At 45.4% G+C, this 21,909-nt stretch overlaps 1 protein-coding gene across 1 annotated transcript; it reads left to right on the top strand.

Moving 5' to 3' along the window:
* The first annotated feature begins 1,402 nt into the window (after nucleotides 1–1,402).
* On the top strand, nucleotides 1,403–21,340 carry syt3 (synaptotagmin III). The gene is made up of 14 exons (XM_088316981.1): nucleotides 1,403–1,548; nucleotides 1,610–1,787; nucleotides 6,130–6,256; nucleotides 6,468–6,759; nucleotides 9,541–9,936; nucleotides 10,905–11,013; nucleotides 11,372–11,548; nucleotides 13,883–14,009; nucleotides 15,178–15,396; nucleotides 16,290–16,410; nucleotides 17,274–17,445; nucleotides 17,529–17,658; nucleotides 18,139–18,235; nucleotides 18,775–21,340. Exons 4-13 carry the CDS (start codon nucleotides 6,609–6,611, stop codon nucleotides 18,229–18,231), a joined length of 1,695 nt encoding a protein of 564 aa, XP_088173107.1. The 5' UTR covers nucleotides 1,403–1,548; nucleotides 1,610–1,787; nucleotides 6,130–6,256; nucleotides 6,468–6,608; the 3' UTR covers nucleotides 18,232–18,235; nucleotides 18,775–21,340.
* Nucleotides 21,341–21,909: the final 569 nt, after the last annotated feature.

The raw sequence follows: 21,909 nt of genomic DNA, 5'->3' as shown, positions 1-21,909 counted from the left end.
CGAACAGACACCAGTAGAAGGCGACGTTACATCGATTTGGGATCAGCACAGCTTTTGAGTCGAAGATAAAGATTAGGTGGTGAGTCTTGCGAGTCATGTCGTTGGAAATCGAGAGTTTTTTTTCCTAGACGATAATATACTCATTCTTTTTCGTAGGTTTGGTACTTTACATTATTTTTTGGGTCTTGAGAGATCAGTCGAAATGCTTCAAAACGGTTGCCAGTGAATAAGCGAAACGAGACGATTACGAGTTGATTTTTTTTTTTTTGCTTCGCGTAATGGTGCCTTTTGCTTGACAGGGACAGAACAGGTGTGCCCAATGAATTGTCCATTGCGTGCAGTGAAGAATACGTCCCTGTGTTGTCTCCATCATGGCAGCGTGCCCGTAACATGCATGCGAGGATGGCGGCGGCGGTGGGCCGTCTTGAGGGGCAAACGCGCCACTTTTCTAGCGCTTACATAACCACACAGCAGGCTGGCGTCGGGCCCAAACCCGAGGCTGAGGGCCCCCCTTCGCACACGCTCTCTGCAGGGACGCCCCCCCCCCCAAACCATCTAATCACTTTGTCTCATAACTCTGATGTTACAGAGACGGACATCTCGCTGACATTCCAATTACATTTTCCTCACCGCCTGATCAACAAATCAAATCAGATTCTCTCCAGGAAAGCAGGCGCAACGGCGCCCTGCAAGGGCAACTCCGTTTTGGGAAACAAACACGCTCGCCGGGCCTCGTTAGCCTCAGCGACATGTTAGCGGCTTACGGACTAAATGGAATCATCGACGATGACCGGTGTGGCTCACTCGCTCATCGTCGATCAGCAAGCGTGCCTTGGGTACGACCTGTATCGTCATCTGAATGTCCTACAATATATCATTTTACTAGCTGTATCGTGATACTGTGTTAATCACGCTACAAAATGTGTCCTGGTACTACATGTATCGTGATGATACTAACTGCATGAGATACTACATGTATCGTGATACTTACGATATTGTTTTGGAAACTGTATCGTGATACTGCCTGATTGGCTGTATCAAAATGATACAGCTGTGCCATCGTTACAGAGTCGTGACGCCAGCCGTATCGTGGTTCTCGTAATTCCAGTAACTATACTGGAAGCACGCGCACAGCCCTCCACAGCGTCAGAGCCACCATCATCACATCTCCAGGGACCCATCCCGCAGCAGTGGCAGCACTATTGTTACTATAATTATGACCTAATCACAGCTGTAATAGCACAGATATCATGCGATACGTAGGTAGCACATACACATAGAGACACACTCACACATGTCCCCTCTGGGCTGAGAGGGACCATTACCCTCCACATACACACACACACACACACACACACACACACACGCACGCGCCGCAACACCTCTCATACATCAGTGTGTCTTTAGTAGAGGAGCGGAAGAGAGAGAGAGAGAGAGAGAAGTGGGAGAGTGAGGCAGGGAATTAGTATTCTGAGCACAGGGTGGGAAGCTGAGAGCGAGCATCCAGCAAGGAAGGAGGAGGACGAGGAGGAGGAGGGAGAGGAGGAGGTGGGTCAGGAATATTAGAGCGAACAGGAGGGCTGCCATCATTTGCTCCATTTCTCTCCAGCCTCGTCAGATCATCCCGGCGTGCGCGTGAGAGGAAGGAAAAGAGGTGGGAGAAGAAAAAAAGACCCGAAAGGCTGGGAAAGCTTGCTTTTCTCGCAGCCCCCCCCAATCAACCGTCGCCACTCGTGTTTTTACCTGACGTGACGGCAGCAAGCGGCGAGATTCGTGCACGTTCCACGGTAGGCACGCGCGCCCTCTCAACGCATGCATCCCGCGACGTGCGCGCGCATATCCATGTTTCATGGGTAGCGCGCACGGCGTCCATGTTGCTTTTTGTGCACGTGATGTACATGCTCCAACTTTGTATTTTTAAGATTTAAAAAAAAGGGCCAGAAGCAACAGCAGACGTTTTTGTATGACGCGAACGCGCGTCAACCCGTCGTGCGCGCGCGCGCCACACAACCGTCTCCTCTGCCTTGCTTGCAGTTCCCGCGGGGCCACGCCCCTTTACCTTGACCACCAAATGTGATTCATGCAAATTGCAGGCGGTGCGAGTGCGCGTGCACGAGACTGGGGGGGGGGACTCCTGTTCCAGCAGAAGCGTGTTTACATGGATATACATGACCGAGAGCAATTTCATTAGGGCGCTGCAATCATTACCTACATGCCGTCAATATCCAACCTGTCACGGCACAAAGACGAGCTACGAACTTCATGACGAGAGGTGACGTGAAAGTCGTGACCTCTACGTTCTGAGTGTGAAATCGGCCCGTTTGTCAACCACAAAACGCCAGGAGGAAGGCGGCCCAGACAGAAGCAATCGAAAGCAGAAACATCCCATTAGGCAGAAGCGATGGATTAGTCCACCACGTCTGAGATAAATGAGCCAACGTGCGCTCGTTAAGTCACTTGAGTCTAAAAACAAAACAAAACAAAACCAATTGGAGTGGTCGGCGCTTCAAAAAGATGTGCGGTGTCGCTTTGTAAACAACGAGCCGAATCTTTGTAAACAAAGAGGCCAGTGAAGGTGATTGAAGGCGGATGGTATTGATCCATATTGTTCCTCGGCGGAACATGTTTTATTCATTGTGCATGCCACTGCTCGCCGTAAGAACAAGCGTCCAAATGTTGCCATTCCACTGTGTTGTAAACACTTTGCTAGTTTGGTGATTTTTGGTTCGGCCACGCGGTAAAGTCCTCCTTCAACGTCTCGCCATCATTCCCAAATGTTTGCCAAATGTTCAATCGTTCATGTCACCCGCACTCTTCATTTTTCAATTCTACTCTTAATCTGGAAGAGGGATTCCACAATGCCATCACTGTGGAAATAATCCCGCATAAACCTTCTGCTTGCTTTGGGATTTTTGCTACATTTTATTCTGAATGTCCGAGCAAGGGAATTCCATCATCCTTATCTTCCCTCTTGCCTTTTCCCAACCATTCCCAAATTTAGCCACGAGATTCCATGACTCTGTCACTCGAGACATAATCCTGTATAAATCCTCTGGTCGGGTTGAGATATGTTATTTGTATTCACACTGGAAAAAAAAAATCCCAGAATCTCTGAGTCAGGGAATTCCGTGGTTCTTGTCTTCTCTCCTGTCAACCGTCTTCTTAATCCAGTCAAGGTCTGAAGAGAGATTTCACAATCCTGGCGCTCTGGAAATAATCCCAATTAAATGTTCTGCTTCAACTGGAATTTGATGTTTGCAATTAATTGCAAATCTCAAAGCAAGGGAATTCCATCAGTCTTGTTTTCCCTCTCTGCTATTTCCCAAAATAGCCAAGGTGTGTTATTCATAGCGGATTAAAATATTTGACATGCCCGCCGCTTTGGAAGTAATCCCTCATAAACCTTCTGCGTGGGTTGGGATTTGTTGTTGGTCTTTTTCGGAATCTCAGAGCAAGGGAAACCCATCATGCTCATCTTCCTTCTCACCCTTTCCCGGCCATTCCTAAATCCACCCGAGGTGTTAAATAACCCGTCAGAGATTGCATAATCCCGCCATTCTGACCGTAATCCCTCATAAAACTTTTGTTTAGGTTTGTCTTTATCGGAATCTCCGAGCAAGGGAATTCCCTGTACTCTTAATCCAGGGGTTCCCAAATCCTGTCATCAATATGAGGAGCATTATTAACTTTTGTGGAAATAATCCCTCATATAATTTCTGATTGCGTTCCGATTTTTGTTGTTGTATGTATTCAAAGCGAAATACAGTGACGACCATACCAAATTGAACCGAACCGTAATCCGTAGTTTGGGTCGTTATCTGTTTGTTAGGCGCTCCGTTGAGGTTCACGTAGCTTTCACGGAGTTCGCCGCCCACAAGCATTATGGGAATTTCCAGTCCACTGCTCCGAATGATGCAACATAAACAGCTCATCGGCTTTACGGCTTTCTGAATTGACCAAGTAATGACGTGATGGAGTCGTTAAAAAAATACAACAACAAAAAAACCAGCTTGTTAATGCTTAATTGAAGGTCGTCGGTGGAATTTTTAGCTTGGCCGCCTTCTTATCCTTACCGCCGGTTTCCTTCCCTCATAATGTGAGCGCCTATTATCTCCCGTGATTTTCCTTTTTGTGCGCCATAATGAGACGGCAACCTTGTCCGGTGGCACGGTCGCGACTGACGGCCCGCTGAGAGTATCGATCCCGAGCGGCGCGCCAGTCAATGGAGCGTCTGCGGGAGGTTTTGTGTTGCCGCGCGTACACAAAAGGCTCCTGTTATCCCGCAGGCATGGGAAGTGTTCCGCTTCCACAACGCGTGCGTACTGTGGTCGAGTTGGTTAGACCTTTTATGGGGAACTGGACCCTTACCAACCTTGAGGAAGCATGTGACTCCTGACTGCCAATCAGCAAACAAAATGATTTAGGAAAAGTTTACCATATCAGTGTAGGGCTGGACCAATATGGAATTTTTTTTTTTTTCCATTCTGAGTTCGATTCCGATATTTAGCATAATAAAATTGTGATAATTGATTAATTTACTGATTGATAAAAAAAATATATATATATAATAAATAAAATCACTTTTTTGGGGCTGGGTCCCTTGGCACTTACAACAATAAATATGAATTACAGGCAGAATATTTGACTGTTTTATGATACTTTACGATTTGTTTAATTTTTAAACAGAGAAAAAAAAAATGCAAAAACCAGCCAGTTATTTTGTATTTGCCTTGCCTGTCTGACTTTTGTTGTTCATTTTGGGTGTAATTCCGCAGTCAACCAGTAGATGGTGACACTATTTTGTGTAGTGTACGTTATGAAGAAGAAAAGTGAAATTTATTTTTCGCTGACGAAAAGTGGGATGGAAGGAAATTGACTTTTTTTTGGTTTGATTAACGAGAACAATGCATCCCGTACTACCCCAAAGTGAGCCGGTTTCTGTAATTCCTTCCTACCCGTTGAGACGTCCCACCAATGACCAGTCCGCTTGCGCTTTCGTGAGGCTAGGGTTGTTTTTGATGGGACGTTTCGCAGATGTCGGACATTTTGGCAGAACACCGGACAATACCGCTCAGTGGCAACAGGACATGAGTGAATGTCAACAAAGTCTTTTACCATCCAGCCCGCGAGCCGCCCCCCCTCCGGGCCCCCGCACGGCCATTGCTCATAGTGAGACGGACTCGTTTTAAAGTCACTCAGACAGATTTACTGGGGCGGAGCTCCATGTTAGCAATATTGGATCTTTTTTGTTGTTCAACCAATTTTGGATTCCACGGCTCGCTGTCACGGCCAGATAAATACGCTTAAGTGCTTCTCCCGTCAATGGACTGACGTTGACTGTCTGCGACCATTCAAAGCCGGCGGGACCGTTCCTCTGCTTCATTCGATGCGACCGACCGGCTGATTGACTGATCGATTGATCGACGCACTGACGAGCACTCAGGCCGCCAGCTACCACTCAAAAGACAAACGTCGATCGAAAGGAAAGTCCTGGTTCGCTCCGACGCGCTCGGAGAAGTCGCTTCTCAAGACGACCTCCCGCCGCTCTTTTGCCTGTGATTGATTCGCCAACACTGACGTATTGGATGTGACATAAGGCGCACATTTAAAATGGTGGAATCAAGCATTTACTGTACCAGGCCGAACAGTGCTGCCAAAAAGTGACTGACTGAAACAAACCGTAATGCGATACTTGCGCCAATGCTAGCAACAAAAGCAGGATTAGCCTGAACCGTCAGCATACTCGACGAAAACAAGTGTTTACTATACAAGTGCTTCATGCCGCAAAATATGCCAAACATGCTTTCTGCGTAATCAAAAGTTCGCATTTTTAAACTTTGTCTGCGTATAAATTTTCAAAACGGCTCCAATGTATTATCGTGTGTGCGGGTGTTTCTAATAAAGAGTCCCGTATGTGCAGTCGATCTTCAGTGATCCCTGACGGCATTCAGACTGTGAGAAAGTGAAAGTCTCAGACTCTGACCTGTTTCTTTCTTTTTTTTTTTTTTTTGATAGAATAAGTTCAAAAACAAAAGTTTCCCCAGAAGCTAATTAGCATGCTACTTAACGTGTTGGCATTTTCAACTTTTTTATCCTGGTTTTAGCCTCTGATTGGTTTCTTTTCTTCAGGTGATGTCAGGCAGCTTGGAGAATCCTTCCGGAAAGTCGGTGCCGATTGGCTGATTGGTTTCAGCCAGAGGACAAAAAAAAAAAAAAAAAAGAACGCAAGCTGCTTCAGCAACACAACATGCTAAAGGTTACACACACACTCTAGGCATCAGGACACACTTCTACCTCGACTATCACTTCAGTTAATTTGCCATTTGCATGATTCAAAATCCAATCATTTAAGTCCTGTAGAATTTACGAGGACAGGATTTTGATTGGACTTCTTTGTATAGCTTTAAAGTACAATCCATGAAGAACATTCCAGTGTGGAGACTTTTATTGTCCATTTGTTTTTCCAGGCCAAGTGAGTCAGTGGGGGAAGGTCACTCTTTCATGGGCCCGTCATTCCGGTCCGCGTGATCCCTTCTCCGCTTCTCTCGGGCCGAGGCGCCGCGCTGTGACTGGCCGAGTGCGGGCGAGAGTGCGATGCGGATTGGAGGATGTCGGGCGACTGGGATGAAGATTTGTGCAAGAAGGCACTGATGCTGGTGGAGGAGCTGTGCTTTAACTCGCCTCGCGGGCACAGCCAGAGCGAACTCTGCCAGGAGTTCAGCTACCTGCTCAGGGGACGCAACAGACAGCTGGACGCAGGTAAGAAATCGCGGCCCAACTGTACTAATCGGTGGAAATGAGGACTTGGTGTACTAGCGCCTCCTTTGTCATCATGAAAGAGTGCTAAAATGTGAGCTGTTATGCGTCTGATATTTTACGACCATGTGTAGCGCACCAAACTGAACCGAACTGTACTGCTCAGTGGAAATGAGCGTTAACTAAAAGTAGCCAAACTGATTTCATTGAAAAACAGCCGAAAATGGGACTATACATTTTGGGTACTTTTCATATATCCTTGACAAAGAATATGCCCAAAAAAAACTGAAGCGAACCATACGACTCAGTTTTTTATTAGCACGTTTTGTGATCTATGCAAACACGTTCAAAAGATGCGCGCGTGAAATATTCATGGGCGCCTCTCGTTTGGTTTACGAGCCCCCGAAGAGTCTGGCTGCGAGAGAGCTTTGATTGTTAGCTCGAATGGCGGCGCGCGTTCTGGAAGGAACGCTTTTATGCAGATTAGCGGTGTATAGATTAGCCCGGATTGGTCGCCGCCTCGGGAGATTTGCAAAGAAAATGTCACGGCGGGGCCCGAGGCGGTTGCGTCGGAAGTCTGCGAGGGACCCGGAGGAGCGCGAAGGGTCGCAGACGGTGAAAGCTGTCGGCGAAGAAAAGGCTTTGTAAGCGGAGCGGCGAGCTTTGACGCGCGCGCACTCCCCCGAGCGGTCGCTTAAAGGATTTGATTGACAGGAAGTGTCGGAAGGCGTCGCGGCAGACGTTTTGGACTGAAAACGAGATAGTTTTTTTTTTTGTCTTTCTTTGCTGGTTTTTGTTATTTATTAAATTTTTTTTCAACTGTCTTTTTTTTTTATGTGGCTGCTTTTTTTACTTTATGTGCTGCATTTTCTATGCCGCTGTGGTTGTTTTTTAAGTTCGCTAAATTTAGTTTTTTTTTTGTTTGGTTGTGCCTTTATTTTGTTTCAGGTGATTGTTTTTGTCTTTTATTTGCTTCTTTCAATTTTTTGGGGTAGTGTTTTTTTTCTTTGTTTTTTTTTTCAATTTGTGATATTTTTTGGTTTGTCTTGGATTATTTTTTTAAATGTAGTTTTTGGTTTGGGTGATTTTTTTTTTTTTGGGTTGCTTTTGACTTTATTTTCTCTTTGGTTTTGCATTTAAAATATTTTGGTTATGTTTGTCTTTTCTGTCTTTGGTATTTAATTATTTAATGAAGTTTGTTTTTTTTGTCCTGATTTTTCTTGTTGCTGTTTCTCTTTGATGAATCAGCTTTCATAATTTTTGGGGGGATTTTTTTGGTCATCGAATTTTGTCTTTGATGTTTGCTTTTTTTTGTCACCTTCTGTCCTCGATTGTTCTTTTCCTTACTTATGTCTTTGACAATTGATTGTTTTCTGTCTTGTTTTGCTTTTTTTGCTTTGGTTAATTGCATCTCTGATGATCATTTTCATCCTTGATTTCTTGGTTGCGTTTCCTTTGAGGATTATTGTTTGTATCTTTTTTTTTCTTTAATGATTTTTCATCATTTGAACTGCTATCTAATTGTTTTTGTCCTCGTACGGCACTGCAGCATGTTTTGTCATTTCCATATGAGGTGTTTGTATTGATTTTTTTTTTTTTTTTAATAGAATTGGTGCGTTATCCTTGCTCTCTCCTTTATGCCCCCCCCCCTCAAAAAAAAAATCTATACTTGACCCTTTCTCATCGCCCTCGCCGGCCTCGGCCCTAAATCACCGCCAGCTTGCTTTCTCCCGTGAACCTCTCATGACCACGTGCTCGTTTTCATCAACTTCCTCGGGACAAATAAAAAACAGGAACGGACGCGCTGTGCAACAACCGTCTATTATCGTCCCCAGAGGCAAGCCTAATATTTTTCCCCTCTCGTGGGGCTAAACGAGGCGAGTGCAATATAAAAAAAAATTAAAAAAAAACCCTCCCAAATCTCCTCCCATGCACCCCCGCGTCTTTGCAGTCATATCGCTGAGGAACAAGTGCTGATTAATGACATACACAGACTGATGAATAATTCACAGGAGGCAGGCAGGCAGAGAGCATCATGGGAAAACTGGCAGCAAGCAAGCCAATGTTTTCCAGACGCTTTTCACGATTCCACCGGTGAGTGATTGAACGTCTTGGCCCGAGAAAAGATGACCTTGAGAAAGAAGCACTTTCTTATTTATTTGATAACTTGGAGTCCAAATGGAAGCCTCGCTTTCAGAATGGTGTTTCTTTGGGAATTGGGGCCTTTTGTCAATGCGGAGGGAATTGCAAACGGTTCCAAATAGCAGTCCGTGTTCGCACAAAACTGTCTGGCATCTGCTAGATAGCAAAAAAAAAAAAAAAAAAATCCTGAGATGCTTAAGTGAAGAGCTTTGAACTTTATTTGGGTTTTTAATCAGGCACTTTTAATGGTGGTCGTTGTGTGCTGACTTCGGCTGAGTCCATTTAATGATGCGATTGAATGCGATTGGTTAGTAGCGAATGCAGCCATTCGGAGAGGGTGTGCACACTTATGCAAGTGCATTATTTTAGTTGTTTGTGTTTACTTCATTCATTCAAAATTCAAATAAATTCTTCGATTGAGTTGTACAGGTGAAGAAGTTCTTGTTTTCTCTAAAATCGCATTTGATTTTTTTTTTTCATGTCTTTTTTTATGTGGATTTTTTTTTTTCATCATCGCTAATAATGACAACAATTAGTCAATTCACTGGTAGTTACTGCAATTACGATAATCCGCGCGCGAATAAGTGTCCTGGCTTTCTACTCAATGTTTTGGCTAACATGCGGTCAATTTTGGGTTTGCAGAAATCTCGGTAAGCCTGCTGTCGGTGATCGTGACGTTCTGCGGCATCGTGCTGCTGTCGGTGTCGCTCTTCGTGTCATGGAAGCTCTGCTGGTTGCCGTGGCGAGACAAAGAGGGCGGCGGCCTGAGCCTGACGTCGGGCTTGCTGCCGGGGAGCGTCGGCGCCGGCGTGGGCGGAGCGCCCGGCGCCTCCTTTCTGCCGCCGCTGCTGCAGCGCAAGGAGGGCCAGTCGTCGTCGTCGCTCTACCCCTCGCTCGGCCAGCAGGGGCAGCACCACCCGCACTTCTCCGACCTGGTGGGGCTGGAGAGGGGCGATGGCGGCGGCGGCCTGGTGGGCGGCCCGCATGAGACCCAGGAGCACTCCTACCTGGACATGGACTCCTACCCCAACAATGCTGGTGAGTCACATGGTCACTTGCACAAATAACAGTCACATTCATTTCTTAATTTCATAATTAATGCTTTTTTTTGGGGTTGACAAAAAGGCGGGAACACTTTTCATTTCCATGGACCTTCATCGCATTTTAAGGCAGCATCACGCAACAAAAATGCAAAGACAAAGCAAAACAGCCTTTCATGTTGAGTGAGCTGTTCCGAAGCATTTCGAATCAAGTGTCCTGCGAATGTACACTACATACAGTGTGCGCGTGTGCTATAAATAGCCCACACTGCACTGCCTCTCCAGTCTTGAAGGGGGGAGGGGCCCATACAGGCCCGCTCGGGCTGGCCCCCGATCAGAATACAACCAATTGGGACGTTTTGGTGTCTCCATGGCGACGTTGCCTGTTTATTTATGTTAATTGGAGACAATTACAGCAACGTGTCGCGTTTTGGATGTTTTTTGTGCGCATGCGTTAAATCGATGACAATGAAGATTCTCGGCGACAGTTGTGCACCACGCTACTTGCCCAAAGTCAGCTGGGATCGATTCTGGCTCACTCTCAACCCAAATAAGGATAAGCAGTGGAGAAAATGGATCAATTGATCAAGTAATTATCTTAAAAGAGGGGAAAAAAGGCGTGTGCGCAAGCAATCTTTTTTCTTGCAAGAATAATGATTTTTCTGCAGACAATTAAAAATCTTGAAAATATTCAAAATAACCAAAATAAAGCTTTTTTTTCTTTTGTTGAAATGATTTTTTTGGGGGGGGGACTAAATCTGAAAAAAACACACGTACTTTTTGTTCTTGGGAAAAAAAGTAGAAAAAAAAGTCTTGACTTTTTTTTCTTTCACACAAATTTGAAACACAAAAAAAATTGACAAAGTATAAACAAATATTAAAAAGTGTTCTCCTCTTCCAACACTGTTTTTCTTCTTGTTTTGTGTACGTATGTGTGTTTTTTTTTTTTTAATTAATTTTTTTTAGGGACTCTGAAGCTGAGCCAAACGTCTCCGGACGTGCCAAACTCTGAGGGGGCGGCGCACCCCCACAAAGATCTGCCCAACGCCGTCTCCCAGCAGCAGGTCACCGCACGGTTAGTTCGCATCCCCGTACACGAAAACCATCAATGACTTCGTCGACTCAAATACACTTCATGATGTCATCAAGGATAGCGGCTCAGTCAGCATCCAAATTTTATTTTTTGAAAAATATGACTTTATTCTTGCAGAATTATGACATTCTTCTTGGGGCGGGGGGGCATATTAAAGCACTTTGTCTCGAGTTTAATCATCAAATTCACTTCCTTGGCTTATGAAAACCTTAAGTGTACTTAAACACATTTAATTTTCATTGGCTTGAAAAATAGTTTGCAATAAGGCCAGGCTGTTGGAAGGGTCACACTAGAAGCGGCGTCACTTGATATTCTGTTGTGTGTGCGTATGTGTGCTCAGGCCCAAGCCGATGACTCACCAACTGTCCAGTCCCGATTTCCACGGTGAGGAAAAAGAGCAGGTGACCAGCATCGGCCAGATCAAACCCGAGCTGTACCGACCCAAAGGCGACCAGGGCGACGGCAAGCAGGGCGAAGCCTGCGGCAAGATCAGCTTCCTGCTGCGCTACGCCTTCAAGTGAGCATGCACACGCACACGCACGTCAGCCAAGTTGGTGGGAAGATGCTGAGTCAGCGTCTACGCTGAGCCCTATTGACTTAATGCTCGCTGGCCGCCGCCGCCGCCTTCAAAACAGCCTGAAATCCTCCCAAAATGACTCCAAGGTTGCTTGCACCTCCGACAAAATCGGCGTTAATTTATTGTCGGCACAAAAACTCACACGAGCAGTTTATTGCACACAACAGCCATGCTGGTTTACGCTTGCCGGACATATTATTAGGCACACCCACCTGTGCAGTCAAAGCACTTTGAAGTTATGGATAATTGAATGCAATGCAAGGCTTGGAGTCATTTGCTCACTAAAGAGGTCGTCATTTAACAGCCAGTGAGTTTTTTTTTTTTTTTCATTTTTTAGAGGATAGAAAGGTATCATCAAAAATTATTTTTTTTATTATTCAAATTTTAAGACAAATAAAATGTTGAAAATAATTCTTGAAAATTTACAAATTTATTGACAAACAAAAACAGTTTTGGGGAATTCATGTATTTTAAAAAAGTTTTCTACCAAAATACTTTCCTTTTGAAAAAAAAAAAAGATCTCACAAAATAATGTTACAACATAAGACTTGGAAAAAATGTTTAAATGTTTTCATTTTTATTGGTAAAATAGCAAAACCTTTTTCAGTTTTTCTCCTGAAAACCTCTCATCAGTTTACATACTCTTGAACTTGCTCTCTTGCCCTAAAAAAAATTAATTCTCCAAACAAAATGTTTTACTTAAATCTTGAAAAATAAATGTTTTGCAACAAAATCTTCCAAATATATATATTTTCATTTTTTATTATTTTTTTCTTTCTCTAGTCAAGTCTAACATTTTCTTGACCATAATACGTTCTATGTATTGCCCCGTTTGGTCATGTGACATTTGTAAACCGAGCCCTGGAAAACTGTGACGTCACTTTTAATCGATAGCAAGTGACGTTCCGCTAGCGCCTCTTCCCGCGTGGCACATGTGTCAGCTTTGGACTTGCCGATTGAATCTTTCTTCCCGGGAGGAACGTGAAGCAGATTGACTGTTGTTGTTGCGACGCCGCCAGCGTCTTTCGGTGTGATCACGCGTTAGCAACATGCTATCACACGCGCACGCATTCCGCTTTGAGCCTCCGGAGTGTGACGCATCGTATCATAAATCATCTTGCGCCGGCCGTCCTAAATGGGCCACATGAATGCTTTTCATCACGAGGCCATCCCGCCGCCTGGCTAATTCCCGCCACGCGTGTTTGTGTTTGTGTTAGTGCGTGTGCGCGTTGTTGCGCTTTCAAGTGGCTCGGCATTTATAATTCATGCGCCGCCTTTTACTTTTCTGACCATCAGCAGTTTTCGGCGCCATCGCAATGCTTCAAGGTGTCGCCGCCGCTGCCAGAATAAAAAAAAAATAATAATAAAATAATGGAGGAATGCGAGCTTGTTTTTTAAAAAACGCCCACTTTGTCAGCAAGTCTGCATCACGCTCAGGACTTTCGAATAGCTCGCAGGCTCTCCTCCAGTAGAAAGTCTCCAAAATATTAGGCATGCCTCATTTACACTATGCTATAAAAACAATAATAAATATTTTGTTACATTTTGTGCTGTGTACCAAATCAATATATCGAATCTACAGAGTAAAACAAATTCCGTGTTGTTTTCCTGACCCGCGCACTTTGTAGCTAGATTGGGTTACTTTAACTCACTGTTGGGTTAATTATGTTGACCCAGCAGATTGGGTTAAAGATTGGATTTGAAGCTCGTCGCCATTTTGGACAATTTTGTCCTATCAATTAAATGATGACCTTATCAATGAAACTCCAAGTTGGTGTCGTGATGTCAGCCCAAGAAATTCATCCCGGGCTTTGTTCGCTCATCGCCATCATCTCCGTTCACGACGATCCATGATTGCGTGTGATCGCTTGTCATGGTCTTAACGGAGGTGAACATGTGCGCGCCGATCGGCGGCTTGGTCGCCTTGTCAACAAGCTCGTGCGGCGAATTTGCGGCCTCTAGTTCACGCCGAGCGGCTAATGAAGTGGCGACACGCTGGGTAATAAGCGCAGACGCTGCCTAACGAGGTCTGATTAGTGGCCGCCTGATAATTGAATACGCCACGTAGTGACACACACACACACCCCCCCCCCCCCACACACACAGGTTGTGGTGCTATTCTGGTCCACCATTGCTCCGGAGACGCACAACCTCCCACCTTGTTATTTCTGCGCACAGCCAGTCCAGGTGTGTGTGGGCCGAGCATGTCTGGCGTATGAGCCTAAACGGGTATTTTTTTTTTTGTGTGTGTGTGTGTGTGTGTGTTTGTGTCAGCACGGAGCAGCTCGTGGTGAAGATCCTCAAAGCGTTGGATTTGCCCGCCAAGGACGCCAACGGTTTTTCCGACCCTTACGTCAAGATCTACCTGCTGCCCGACCGCAAGAAGAAGTTCCAGACCAAGGTAGGGTCACCTGATCAAAGCCTTTGCTGCGTAACTTGGCCGCTGCTGAAATGGAAATTGCAATTCGGTGATGCGGAATATACGTCATGTTGCGTCGTCGCCGCTGTATGTGTTGAAGCGACAGAGTCTAATGGAATCCAGGCCTCATTAAGCTCGCCGTCCGCTCCATCCGCTTGCCGTTAGCTCGCACCGCTAACAGGAGATGATGGGACGCTAATAATAAGCGGGAGTGACAGATCCTCTCAGGTCGGATTTAAACGACTGAGCGAGCATCGGAAACCGACGCCTCGTTGTCGTCTTTGTTCATTCCGTCAAACGCTTCGATTCCTGCCGTGGATCGGCAAACCGCACAAAGGGATGAAATCAACGTGCTCGTTTTAGCGTCTTTGGATGTCTGCGGCGCAAACAGGAAATCACGTCTATTGAGAGACGGAACATGGAATTTTAATAGTCAGTCGGGAGGAATTGAATTTTGCTCTCTACAGCCGTGCATATTTATTTATTTATTTATACATTTTTTTATTTTTTTTTTTTTTAGGTGGCTTCCGTGCCGGTTGGTGGGCCGGAAATGTGGGAATGAAACATACGTAGCGTTAAGCGACGATGATGGGATAACAGTGGCAGAGGCGGGCAGATAAGAAGAGAGAATCAGTGAAGGTGTCACAGAAATTAATAGCTTCTGTGGAAAGCGGGCAATTTTGCCAGTCCCTCGTGCTTGTGGGTGTGCGTGCGTGCGTGTATCCTATTTTTCATGCCCAAGGAGCGATAGTACAAGGTTTGAGAGGGAACAGAAATAGAAGAAAGGAAGAACAAAATGACCAAAGCGACAGCTGCTAGTATCTTGTTGCGGTATGCGGTTGATAAACATGGAGAAAAGAAGTCAGTAACACTTGGAAATTTTGTGGGGGGTCAGGTGATAAAAGTAAGAGAGTGGAGAAAAAAAAGCAATAAAAAAAACAACACAATAAGACATGGCGGGAAAAGTGGTTTCGCAATCAGATAAGCACTTTGTTGGAGAACCAGGTGCTAAACAACCGTGAGAAGAAACGACAAAAGACTTAGTTGTGGAATGAGCAGAATAAACCTGAAGCAGGAAAAAGCGCCCCAAAAAACCCCAAAAAGACGTGACTTGTTTGTGATTTGCGTCCCGTGTCGTCCATCCGCGCAGGTGCACCGAAAGACGCTGAACCCCGTGTTCAACGAGACGTTCCAGTTCGGCGTGCCTCTGAACGAGCTCCACTGCCGCAAGCTTCACTTCTCCGTCTACGACTTTGACCGCTTCTCACGCCACGACCTGATTGGTCAGGTGGTGGTGGACAACCTGCTGGACTTCAGCGAGGGCAGCGGAGACAAACCGGTGTGGAGGGACATCGTGGAAGGCACGGCGGTCAGTCACCAGCATGGGTCAATTTTGAACAGAATCACATCCAAGGCCGAGTAAACCAACGGCGATTCACATTTGACAAGTTGGATTTGTCGCCGGCCGATGAAAAGCATGTGACCCAATTTTGAATCTGGTCCATTTCAAAGTTAAGTCTTTGGCCCTGGTAAGAATGACTTAAAACAACTAACATGAACCGAACTGGTTTGTCTATTAAAAAAAAAAACCTCAAACAACCTGACCTTGTGAACTTTGTGTTCACATTGCACTGGTTAAACCAGAGTGAGACCATATAAAAAAAAAAAAAATTAATTGAAAAAAAACCACTTGCAGCCCGAGCACTGCTGACTCGGCCTAATCAATACAATTCCTTCATTTAACAACTCATCTTTTACACGAGCTCGACTTGCTTATTTTAAAAAAGGCACATTTCACGTTGACGTATTGAATATTGATCGGCAACGGACGTTAAGCCGTTGAGCCCTCTCCCCGTCCGCTGCTCGATCGGGTTCCTTCAAAGTTACTTTTGATGAGCAGCGCAGACGCTGGCAGGCATCTGATTGGCCGACTGATCGACAACAGACGCGCGCAGCCTGCAAATGAAGAAAAAGACGGGCAGAGTTCATTACGAATGAAATATTCATACGTTGAGACAACTCACGGACGTCTGATTTATGAAATGACTCGAGTCTCGCGGAGGAAATATCGATCCTGAAGGGATGCGAGGCGTGAAAAACACAAAAGAGTCGTCGCCTCCGGTCGGCAGCGACAGATTGGCGAGTGATTTATTCATAGTGACGCATCAACCCGGCCGCCTCGAAACGTACTCATCGCCTTCCTCCTGCCGTCCGCCGCCGCGTCACTCATTTTGGATTTCTGCTTTTTATCTGAATCCGCAGGAGAAGGCCGACCTCGGGGAGCTCAACTTCTCGCTGTGCTACCTGCCCACCGCCGGCAGACTCACGGCCACGGTCATCAAGGCCACCAATCTGAAAGCCATGGACCTGACTGGTTTTTCAGGTAAAGGATTACCACAGGCTTAAAAGGACTAAAGTGGACTTGATCGGTCTGTTCGACGAAGGAGCAAAACTGACCAAAGAGACAAAGATGTTTTTTCAAGTAAAAGTGAAATGTATAGTTTATTGATTCCTCTAGTAAACGATTATTGAGAAGCTAACTGGTTTCTCGTGTGAAAGAGTGGTCCTCAACTTTTTTTCCACCGCGGAACATAATTTTTGCGAACGAGCTAGCAGTGTTGTGGGGGGAGCTGGCACTTGTTGCTAATGCTAACAGCTAGCTGCTAGCCACTGACGTCGGAGAGTTGCGTTGTGTTGTACAATGACGGCGTAATTAACTAGCGGTTTGTTAGCATCCTAAATAAGCAAGTGAATATGATTTCAAGAGTCCAAGTCTGGTTTTAGGCCCAGGGGAGCTCGACTGTTTTTGAAAGGTCAGATCTGTGTTTTGCGTCTCTAAAGCAGTGTGAACATTCAGATTTCTTTTTTTTTTTTTTTTTTTTTTGTCAAACAAAAGCGACACCTGTTCGCCGCCCGTCTTTGACTGACAGCTGTTTTATTACTCGTCACTCTGGGAGCAGCAACGGTGGCGGCAGCAGTAGCATTAGCATTAGCCGCGTTGCCCTCGCGGAATAAACGAGATGGCAACTGTTATCACCAGTGTGATCCTGACAGTGCCAGACAGACGCTAGGGAAATAGTGAAAAAAAAAAAAAAAACGGTGGCGTGGGCGTTTGCGTTTCCCAGGGCGGTGCGCTGAATAAATAACAAAGCATATCAACCCGCCGCTGTTCCCAAGGTGACCTCACATCACGTTGCGCGCTGGACTAATTCCAAAAAAACGTCTCTCTCTTCCTCTTCAAATCAGACCCTTACGTGAAGGCCTCACTGATCTGCGACGGTCGCCGGCTGAAGAAGAGAAAGACGTCCATCAAGAAAAACACGCTGAATCCAACCTACAACGAGGCGCTGGTGTTCGACATTCCCAACGAGAACATCGAGAGCGTGTCCATCGTCATCGCCGTGATGGACTACGACTGGTGAGCCTCGTCCTTGAGCCGGTCGGACCCGCCCAGCATGAGTAGTCGTCACGACTTTTTTCTTTTTTTTTCTCGACCATCAGCATCGGTCACAACGAGGTGATAGGAATGTGCCGTGTTGGCAGCGATGCCGACGGTCCGGGGAGGGAGCACTGGACCGCCATGTTGGCCAATCCACGCAAGCCAATAGAGCACTGGCATCAGCTGGTTGAGGTAACACGCGCGCGCACACCCCCACACACACACACACACACACTTGTTGAAACAGCATTTGAAGTGAACACCTAAGCCTGACCGAGCCCTTTGGCATGATCCTGCACCGTAACCCAGTGCTTCTCAATTATTTTATGTCACGCCCCCCCCAGCAAGAAGAAAACAATTCGCGCCCCCACCGCACCACCCCTCTCCACCGCAACTATAAATAACAGCATTTTCGTTGCAAAACAAACATACACTATCAATACTCGCTGTGCACAAAAGGCAATGAGAGCACCACTGCCATCTACTGGAGTGGATGTGCAATTGCACTTTAATGTAGCACGATGGGGGGGGGGGAAAGCATGTTCCCCAGGGTCACACGCCCCCCCCGCCCCCCAGCATCGCACCCAAGGTGGCCCCGCCCCCGCTATTTGAGAAGCACTGTTGTAACCTAACCTTACCCTGAGTTGTAAATATTGAATTCCCTCTGGGCAGGAAAAAGCAATCGGTACGTTTGTGTCGACGAAGGAGGAAGCGTCACCGTCCTCCAAGCCGCACATCGTGGTGGACAGTCCTCACTCCGATTAAACGGGTCAGTTGTGTATTCGCTTCTTCTTTTTTTTTTTTTTTTTTTACTATTCTTCAGGCTGCCTGTTGTCGAGCGGAATGAGAGACGAAAACGGGTCAAGTGTGTAAAAGCTGAAGCTGGCAGCGCGCGTGTCGACAAAAAGCTTGTCATATTTGGGCGCTCTCAGGCTTATCATTTGGTGTTACACGCCTTATGCAAGTTCTTCCCATTTTCTTGAGTGGACACCAACTGCATTGGCAGAACAAGGACACGATTAACTTGACTCGTGTAAGATCAAGCGAGTTTAGGTTTGTGGTCTTGGGTTTTGGCTTCTAGTGCTTCGGGGGTGATGAAGGAATGAGTTGGATGATTTTGAGTTTGTGTTCAAATTAAGGGTCAAGTATGTAAAAGCTTGCGTGCACTGAAGAGTCTGTCAGATGTGGGCGCTCTCCGAAGCTCTTATGCAATGCCTCAAAGCTTTTTTTTTTTTTCTCCCCTACCCAGTAAACTGCCCGTTGTCGGCGGCCTAATTCTTCTTCATTTCCTCTTTTCTTTTTCCTCAGGTCCACGCCGTCTCTCCACCTCCAGACTTTTTTCCTTTTTCTCTCCTCTCATCTGTGAATACATCTTTTTTTTTTTCCATCAAAGAGAGACTTGCAGATACACTCGACGTTTTTTTTTTTTTTTGTGCTTCTGCGCAAATCTGTCGACGGAAAAATAAATAAATAAATAACACCACCACGCAGCAGCGGAGACAAACACGCCAACTCACAGTCGGTTTGCTGTATATGCGTAGTTGATATGTAGTATTTGATCTAGGAGGTGTGTGATGTGATAAACTCTTAAAAGTACATTTAAAAAAAAAAAAAAGATGAAGCCATCCTCAAGCGGTCACCTGGAGCAGGACTGAAGCTTGTGTACGGACTCTCAGAGAAGAAGACCGTATCACACAAGGTAGCGGGACCTGCTGGATTCACCGGGCCTTCCCTGCCTTTAATGCGCCCGATGCGGACCCCAGAAGGGAGGAGGACCAACGTGGTCTTCATTGATGTCAAAGGAGCCAGGACAGGACAGGACAGGACTGACTGTAGCCTGAGCATGTTACCTTGTGTCTGTCTTCTTCACGTTTCCAGTCGTCATCATGGCTTCTTCTTTTATCATTCTCGGGATTGAGCCTTGTGAAATTTTGTACCAAGAATGTGAGGGACGACCAAAAACTGTCAGACTTTGCCTTGGCGGATGCCTCCCCCCCCCCTCCTCCCAAAAAAAAAAAAAAAGGACTTTTCTTTGGATTTTTCCTTTAGAATCATCGAATCACACGTGACACGTCTGTGTTACTTTTTATGTGTGCGTTTCCGTGTTTGTTAGTGTGTGTGTTTTGTATTTGTGTGTGGGGGTGTGTGTGTGTGTGTGTGTGTGCGTATGCCTGTGTGTCCTTGTGGACTTCTGTGATCATTGCCCCCCCTCCCCCTCCCCCTCCCACTACCTCCTTGTCCTCCTGTCTTTACTTCCCCAAAATTCCACAAGCCCTGCCTCACATCATCACAAGGAGCCACATTGTTATGCGAACGCAATCCGAATGGCGGAACTTGGACTGCAGAAGTACTCGAGGGTTACGGTCGGGCTTTGAGTTGCAACTTGCTCAACTCCACGAAGAATTTTTGTCCCCATATGAATTCCATAGTTTAGGGTTAGTGCCTCGGCTTCTGTGGAGGCTAAAAGTTCAACTCCATCAAGGATTGCAAGTTGTTGCAAAGCAGCTCAAAAGTTGTTCCATTGGGGATACAGTTTCGGGGTTAGTTTAACACCACTCCGGTGTTGTGTTTCCACAAATTTTCATGGGTAAGGGTTTTTAGGTTCAGACACCACGGCTATATTTTCCCACATAAATCCCAAAGATTCAGGGCTTGTGGAGCTTTCCGGCAAAGAGCAGACGGTTAAATTGACTTCACTTGTTATCAGCAACTTTGTGTCTTGGGGACAACTTAGTGAGACGATAGTATCCATCTGTCATATAATCGCTGGAAGGAAGGGAGCTCTCGAAGGGGACGAGAGCCACCGAGTGCTGGAGTATTTCTCTGCAATAGTCTTTCAGGGATACTGATTTGGTGCAAAAGTATTGGGACACACCTAAATTCTCACCAGAATTAAACTAAAACTAAAATGCAGTGAAACTACTTTTGTGAACACCAAGTGTAGGCTTTTTCTGTGAACGTGCTACGCTCAACTGTCAATCAAATTCCGGTAAAAAAGATGGTGTGCTCAAGTTGAATTGGGACAGATGGAGTTGCTTTTAAAATTCAGTAAAACCGCTCACCTGACTGATCTTGCAGTCGGTGTAACGGCGCGCTTTCTCTCACCACGTCATGAAACCCTTCTGGCCCCTCACCCGCTTTCCTCCTCCCGGTGTCGTGTAACTCTGTCGTGCTTCGCTGTTCTGTGTGTTGTGCGAAAACCCCCGGGCGATGGCAACAAACAAAAAAATAACAACGGAATCGTTAGGTTTTTGATTCATCTGGTAAATGAAATGGATGTAAGTGTGAGTGTGCGTCATGTGACTTGTAGATCCGAATAGAAAAGTTATCGATCCGGCGGTCCCAGGGCTCCATGACGCGCCCCCTCTCGCTTCCTCTCGTCAGCTCATTTTCGACCCCACTTACTCATCACCACCACTCTGCCACCTACTTTTAAGAGCCCCCCCCCCTTCTTCCTCATCCATCTATTTCATGACTCATCTTTCCCGATCCTCCATTTTGGCCCCCACCCTGGCTGTCTTGTGGTGTTGTGAATGGTCGCGATGGAGGTCTGCATGCTCCTCAATTAACACGAATGATGTCAACTCGATGCAAAATGACATAAGCAACGCTCAGAGCTATAAAAAAAAAAGAAAGAAAAGAAAATGATGAACTCGTTACTAATACAACTAACGACGAAAATGATGATACACGGGGCAAATGTGTGTTTTCTCTCTGTGTCAGAATTAAGCTGCGTATTTATCAATTGGGATTGTTTTTTAAATAAAAAGGGTTTATTCACGAGTATGTTTTTTTTTTTTAAGCCGGGGAGCGATTGTTTCAGTCCGGGAAGAGTGAAGCAATGCTGTTGGAAATAAAAGATATGTATCATGTAGCCAGCTGGCGTCTATGGCTTCTTTTGACATGCGTGTGCGATGTGTTTGCTGCGGCACACAGCAACAAACGCACAGAGAAGACGAGAAGAAGATAACGCAATAAAGATTATGTAACGTAGAAGATGGCAGACAGTGAAGGCCATATTTTTTTGTTGTATTTTCCTTCTAGTATTTTTTGTCAGATTTTTTTTTTGGGGGGTGTATTTTTCAATGTACTATTTTGTCTGTTTTCCTTTTTGTTGTATTTTCACCTCATATTTTTGTATTTGTTTCGTCATGTTTTTTTATTTATCTGCTTATTTTTAGTTTTTTTGGTCATTGTTATTTTTTATTTTTTTAAATTGTTTTGGATTTTTCAGTTAATATTTCTTCTATATTTTTCCATTTAATGTCTTGTTTTTTGTTGTACTTTTATATTTAGTATTTTTGTATGTTTTTCCAATATGTGTGTAATTTTCATTCGTTTTTGTATAAAATATTTTTTTATATTAATGGGTAATTTTAGCTAATATTTTGTAATATCTGAAATGTATATGATCTATTTTTTACTTCTATTAGTGCAGTGTAT

This window comes from Idiotropiscis lumnitzeri, chromosome 15 (assembly GCF_059441095.1).
Source record: "Idiotropiscis lumnitzeri isolate Australia: NSW breed Sydney's pygmy pipehorse chromosome 15, RoL_Ilum_1.0, whole genome shotgun sequence".
In the NCBI taxonomy this organism is placed as follows: Eukaryota; Metazoa; Chordata; class Actinopteri; order Syngnathiformes; family Syngnathidae; genus Idiotropiscis; species Idiotropiscis lumnitzeri.
Note: the sequence above shows the minus strand (reverse complement) of the source record. Positions and strands in the feature narration are given on the sequence as shown.